We start from the raw sequence: 7,764 nt of genomic DNA, 5'->3' as shown, positions 1-7,764 counted from the left end.
ATGAATTATAAATTTTTAATAAATATAATTTTACTTATAATATCTTTAATAGAACAATATATATAAAAAAAAAAAAAAATAAAATAAAAAAAAATAAAATTTAATAATTCAAATAATATTTTTATTTTTTGTATTTTTTTTTTTTGAAGCTTAAAGTTTTAATTAAAAAAAAAAAATATATATAATAGATTCAATAAATTTTTGAATTTTTTTTTTTAATATAAAATTATGTTAAAAAAAAATAAAAATAAAAATAATAATACACTAGTTGTTTTTGTGAAATATTCGTTGTAACAAAAAATTATAAACTTTTAATGAAGAATTTTAAAAAAATAAGAAATTAGGTATTATAATTTATAATTACCGTTTATTACATGTTTCCTTTTTTAGTTTTGACTTCAATAAAAAAAAAAAAAAATATGAATTTTAAGAAAAAAAAAAATCAATTTAAAATAAAATTAATAGGGAATAAAAAATAGATATTAGAAAATTTTTATTCCTTTTGTATTTTTTAATTTAAAGTTATGTAAGCATTTGAATAGTTTTTCTTTTAGTTAAAAGAACAAAAATATTTATATATGCAAGAATATTTATTAAAAAGAGAGGATTATAAATAATATATATACAAAAAACAAATTTGCGCAAAAAAGATAAAAAAAAATAGAACAATCCTTTAATTTTTTTTTGTTAGATGCACAATTTAAAAGTTAGCATTACACTAATTTTTATCTTTAATTATTTTATTTTTTATGCATAATTTTCAATATAGTTTTCATATATCAAATATTAGAAAACTTTATTTTTAAAAAATTATTAGAACTATAAAGGAGGCCAATTAAAATTTTTATAATTAAATATAAAGAATATTAAAGGTCAATTTTTAATTTTCCTTATCTAAATAGAAAAAAAAAAAAAAATAAATAAATAAAATAAATATAAAATAATATATAATTTAACAAAAAATTATATACAAAAATAATTATGAGTTGCAATTATGTCCGCTAGAATAATAATTTACGAAGAATAAAATAAAAAATAGAATTAGGTTAAAAAACTAAAATTAAATATATATACATATAAAAAAAAATAATTCTTTGTTATTAATGGAAAATAAAGACATTGATTTAAAAAAATGAAAAATAAAAATATATATATAACCACAACTCTAATAATAAAAATATATAAAAAGTTCTAAGTATAAGTATTATATAAAGAATTATATCATATTTAAAATTTAACATATATATATATATATATATGTTAAGCCATACGGATATGTACTATTTTAAAAATAAGTTTTATAAGGTAATTTTGTTTTAAAAATTCTGATACACTAATGGTTTTGCATTAATATATTAATCAACAAATATAATTTAATGAGAATTATACATATGAATACATATATGCACCTCTTTTAAATAACTAATATTTATAATATTACGAAACATTATTTTACAAAATTAAAACTTTTATTTAAATGAAAATTTTTGATTTTTTCTATTGTTTTTTTTAAAATACGATGAAGAGATATTATTCCTAATAAGAATCCTTCATCCTTTTCATTTTTATTTAAACTTGCGTGAGCAAAATCAATTATGTATACATCAGCACTTTTTAAAATTTTCGCATTTAATTTGTTATCCATATATATATTTTTTTCTTCATTAGTTAATGATTCTTCAAAAAGCTTTTCAATTTCTCCTTTAAAGTTATATATTTCTTCATAATTTTTTCTTTCATTATTACAGTTTTTTTCTTGTTTTATTTTTTTATTTTTGTTTAATTCATTGTTACGAGTTTCTTTTTTGTTTACTTTATCTTGTATTGGCAATAAATTTAATTGATTAAAATTTTTCTGATAAATATATTCACATTTATTTTTCGATGGATCTGAGTCAAAAACAAATAATAAACTTGATCCATAAAAAGCAAAATAATTTTGATTTTCAAAAAAAATCTTCATTTTTTCTAGTATTAAAAGTATTTTTTTTATTAAGAGAATGGAAAGACAAATATCATCACATGCCATGAAGTAGGAGGTAAAAGCACTGACAAAGTCATCATCATTTTTAATAGAATGAGCATCTTCTTTTGATATAAAAAAAGGTCCTTTTTTTTTTTTACACCAACCTATCAAACTCGTTAAATGAAATCCATGTGATAAACAAGATCTATTTTTAGCTTTTTCTATTTTCTTTTGTATTGATTCCTTATTGCAGTTATCTCCATATAAGCGGATACCCATTTTTACATCTATAACACATGGATGTTGCATAGTACTTAATACATTACTTAGACAAATAGCAGTTTTTTTTTCTTTTAAAAAATTTTTAGGGTTATTCATTGAATTACTTTCTACTTTTTCCTTTTTTTGACTTTTTCTTTTTTGGTACACATTTTTACTTTCATTATCAGTAATACAAGTATTTTTTTCTAAGTTACGTTTTGAGTTACAATTTGATTTCAAAAATTCACAGCTTATATTATGAAAATTCATAATATCTTCATCTAAAGTTGACGTCATATTTTGTTTAAAATTTTTTTTTGTCTTAATTTCATATTGCTTACTCATATATTTTTTGTTCATGTCTTCTTCTATACAATTTTTATTTAAATTATTAATATTTATTAATTCAGCATGATTAATATCGCAATTTTTTTTATAACTACTAAAACTTTTTTTAATAGGATGAATACTTTTTAATATTTCTTCTATACATTTATCTATATGTACATCTATTGAATCATATAAATTTTCATCAGCAGCCGAGTAAGTTTCGGTATTTTTCTTATTATTTAATTCATTTATCTGATTTTCCTTAAGAAAAACATTATAGCAAGGAACAGTAAATTTTAAAAATTCTTTTGCTAATTTTCTTTCATCATCACAAAATTCTCTACTTATAGAAATATTATCAATTTTTTCTTTACCTTCTAATATTGAAGAATAATTTTCTTTTGTTTTTCCTATACATATTTCTTTTTTGCAACATAAATATAACCATGCATAAAAATAAGCTTCTGAATTGGAACATAATTTTATTATTTTTGTTATTTTTTTATGAATTGGTAAAACCCACTGATTCCTATGTCCACTTCCGTAGAAAAAGATAAAACCTTTTTTTCTTTTTGTATACATCTTAAAAGAATTCATAACTTGGTTTTCATTATATTTTAGATTAGTTAAATCGCAATTAATAGAACTATTATTTAAATCATTAATTTCTGATGAATTTCCATGATCATCATTTTCTAAATTTGTTAAATCCCACAATTCCACATTTTTATTTAATTTTTCAATCTTATTATAATTTGATAATTTTTTATTTTCTTTAGTTTTTTTTTTTATATTTATAGTTGGAAAAGATGACGAAGTATTAATTTCTTTATCTATCTCTAATTTTAATCTGTTTAATATTATAACTTTTTTCCTACTATTTTTAGAACTAAAAGAGCTATTATAATCTGTTTCATCATCAGATATATATATATCTCCATCATATATGTCTGATGTTGTTGTTGATGATTCTGAATAGTATGTTATGCATCTCTGACTAATATTATTTAATTCAATTGTTTCATCTTTAAGATTTGTTAGATCAATATATTCCTTAATGTTATTACTGTCAAATATTTTATTCTGCATTTTGACATTGTCTTCAATAATTATTTCTCTATTGTTTAATTTTTCTTTATATAATGCATCTTTTTTTTTTATAAAATAATTATATGGTGGTAATTTGATATTCAAACGAAAAGGATCTCCTTTTAATATACATGAAAAATATTTTATAACTTTATAGGTAGAATAATGCAATTTACCTGCTGTTATTAGTTTTTTCATTTTAGACTCTCTTTTTACATGAATATCTTTATTACGCAATTCTTTGGATTTTTTGCAAAAATCTGTATAATTTTTTAATTTATAAATATTATTTTGTATATTGCTATTTGAGTTATAATTAAAATCAATGCAATTAAAAATATTATCTAAATTAATTACATTCGTATTTTCAACGTTTTTTTTTGTTTTTTTATCTAAAAATAGTTCAGTATTATATTTGTAATTTTTTGTAGAAAAGTTAGAATGTAATTTACTACTAATATCAGTTTTAAGTGAAGTATTATTTTGACTATCCATAATTATTTCTTTTGAATTTATACTTATTAATTTATTATCATTGGTCTTTTTAACTGAATATTCCTGCTTGGAATTTGTATTTTTTTTAATTAATGCTTTTATACATGCCAAAGCACATTTAGGCAAGTATTTAAGATTATATCCTCCTTCTAAAACTAAAATAATTCTACCATTACAAAAAATATTTGCAAAATTTTTTAATTGTAAAGTCATCCAATGATATAAATTATGTGTGAGATTGCATTCCCCCAATGGATCATTAATAGATGCATCAAAACCGCATGATATAAATATAAATTCAGGTTGAAATTTTTTTAACACTGGTAATAATAAATATTTAAATACATAATAAACATCACAATTATTATACCCTTTTTCTAATGGTACATTGATATTAAACATATAACCATTTTTATCTCCTAATTCATTTTTTGCTCCACTACATGGAAAAAACAAATTTTCTTCATTTAATTTACTTGATTTTTTTCTCTTTTTATTACTACTTTTCATATTTTTACCGCTTGAATTTCCACTAGTATTTTTTGTGATATTTGTTTTTTTCTTAATTTTCTCTTTTTTTTTATCAAATCTATGTATAGAAAAACATAAGACATCTTTGTCACTATAAAATATTTCTTGAGTTCCATTATTATGATGCACATCCCAATCGAATATAAAAATTTTTTTAATTCCGTACTTTTTAGATATATATTTACATGCAACACTTATATTATTAAAAATACAAAACCCCGATGAATTATTTTTGCTACAATGATGTCCTGGCGGTCTAATAGCTGCAAACCCACAATTTATATTTGTAAAAAAATTATTATTATTACAATCATTCATGTTAAATACACTAGTAGAATAACTACGATACTTTTTTTTATAAATTTTATAGTTTGACATATTATATATATTATTTAAAATATGACTTATTAATTTATCTTCTGATTTCTCATTAATATAATCTTCTTTATGACAATTATTATTGTCATTATTAATAACTTCATTATTATAACAATTATCACTAATGTTATAACTTTCTATAAATAAATCTTGGTTTTTATATATGTTATATTTATAACGCTCATCAAATATATTATTTTTTGATTTTTCTTTTATGTATATGTTACTATCTGATTCAGAACGCTTTAATTTCATAAGATAATTTATTTTATTTTTCTCATATTTATTTATATTATTTTCGGAAGTAATATTAAAGAAATTGTAATTATAAAGAATTGACTTTTTAAAGTCTATATATTTAAATTTTTCATTTTTATCAGATAAAATTGCGTCACATAAGTTTAGTAACCCACCAACAGCTCTTTTAGATACAATTCCTGTATGTGAAGTATAATAAGTATCATGTTTATCAAAAGGATATATAACTTTTTTCTTTTTATATTTTAATTTTTTTTTCAATGAATAAAATATATTATTAATGTGCCTACTTGAATGGCACTGTTTTATTTCATCAAATAGAGCTTCTCTGCATTTTATTTGAATCATTTTATTTATAACATTTTTTTCTTTTAATTTTTTTATAATGCATTTTATTCTGTCTGGGCTTTCTACATGATCTTCATCAAAATGAAAATTTTCACACATGTATTCTTCGTCACATACAAAACCTACACAATCATAATTTATATTATTATTCATTATATTTAAAAAATTATTTTTGTTATTATTTTCCAATTTAAAATAGTTATTTCTATCATTGATTAATGATTTAGAAAAATTAATTTCATTATCATTTTTATATTTTTTATATTTAGTATTATTATTACGAGATTCATTATTACAATTACTTTTTTTTTCATATATTTTATAATTATGTTCATTTTGACATTCTTCATATCTAATGTCATTATTTTCAAGGTAATTTTTACATAAATTATTATTATTTTTAGTTTCTATTTGTGTATATTTATTTATAGAAATGATTAATTTTTCTATATCATCTTTGTTATAATTACATTCATCATCATTCCAGATTTTCGAACAATGTTTTTTTGTACTGTTAAGATATTCTTTCATATTATTATTTTTACATCTGTGTTTCAATCTTTTATTGTATTCTTTATTAATTTTTTCATGTATATATAAATTATCACTGTTGGTGTTATTAATATCTATATAATTTATTTCATCTTCATTTATGTAATCAAAAATTTTTTTTTTTTTTTTCTTATAATTTTTGTTACTTGATATATTTTCAGACTTAATATTTTCTATTTTTAAACTATCTAAATAATTTATAAATCTTTCCTGATCATCCAAATTCTTTAAATCAAAAGTAGTATTTTTACTATCATTTTCCTTATTTTTTTTTTTTGTTATATAATACTCCTTGATATTTTCATTAATGTCTTTTATATCATTAAATTTTTCATATATTAAATTATTATATATCAAATTTTTTTTGTGACTTTTTATATTAAAAAAATTACCTTGTTTAATTAAAATCTTTTTATTTTCATTTGTACTTTTCTCATTTAAAATTTTGTTTTTCATATTTGATTTTATAATTTATATTCTATATTTAAATAAATATACTAAATGATATTTTAATTGCATTATATTTTTCTTATATCATATGGACAGCGTCTCAATTTATTTCTTTTTATTTTATAATGTTGTTTTTCTATAATATATATATATATATATTTTTAACATTTAATAAGTACTATTTATATTAATAAAATTCATAGAATACAATATATTTTAGACAAAATTATAAAGATTTTTTAAGTAATTATAATATTTAAAATAAAAAACTATCTTAATTTTTCCATATTAATATATATATATATATATTTAAATTTAGATAATGATATATATAAATAATAAAGATAAAAAAAAAATTAGTATTAATTAAATACGGAAAAAAAAAAAGCACCTAGTTCTTTTATGAATGATTAAAATAGTTATAATAATTATGTAAAATAAAAGAAAATAATTAAGTAATCCTCAACATTTTGTAGGTTTTGTAAATTTACAAAATAAATTGAACATTTTAAAAAAATTTAAAATTCATTACTAAAATGAAAAAAAAAAAAAAATGAGTTTATATGCAATATTACAAATAAAATTTACTTAAATAAAAAAAAAAATAAAATAAAAATTTATATGAGTTCTTTTTAAACCTAAAAAATAAATTTTATAAAAGTATTTAAGAACTTAATAAAAAAAGAATTTGTACTAATTTATATATTTTAAAAACTTTAAAAATAAAAACGAGATAAATTAAGACTTCACAACTATTATGGATTGTATTTTTTTTCCTCTTAGAAATAAAAATTTATAAAAAATATTCGTATTTTTCAATTATTTTTTTTAAAAATTTTTGATGATTCTCATACTGTTCAGTAATTCTTAGTTTGATGCAAAAAATAAAAAAAAAAAAAAATTAAATAAATATAAAAATATATTAAACTTAATAATATGATAAATTAACAAGGGATAAAAACAAAATGAATATATAAAAATAAAATTAAAATAATAATTATAATAAAAATAAAACAAAAAAATTGATTTACTAACTTATAAAAATGAAAAAAAAAAAAAAAAAAAAAATTTAGTAAAGATATAAAATAATTTAATGAAATGAAATA

At 17.9% G+C, this 7,764-nt stretch overlaps 1 protein-coding gene across 1 annotated transcript; it reads right to left on the bottom strand.

Moving 5' to 3' along the window:
• Positions 1-1,447: 1,447 nt before the first annotated feature.
• HDA2 (histone deacetylase 2, putative) lies at positions 1,448-6,664 on the bottom strand (the record flags this gene model as incomplete). The annotated part of the gene is made up of 1 exon (XM_028670180.1): positions 1,448-6,664. One exon carries the CDS (start codon positions 6,662-6,664, stop codon positions 1,448-1,450), a length of 5,217 nt encoding a protein of 1,738 aa, XP_028526958.1.
• Positions 6,665-7,764: the final 1,100 nt, after the last annotated feature.

The sequence above is a fragment of the Plasmodium gallinaceum genome (assembly GCF_900005855.1).
Source record: "Plasmodium gallinaceum strain 8A genome assembly, contig: PGAL8A_v1_108, whole genome shotgun sequence".
Taxonomy (NCBI): Eukaryota; Apicomplexa; class Aconoidasida; order Haemosporida; family Plasmodiidae; genus Plasmodium; species Plasmodium gallinaceum.
Note: the sequence above shows the minus strand (reverse complement) of the source record. Positions and strands in the feature narration are given on the sequence as shown.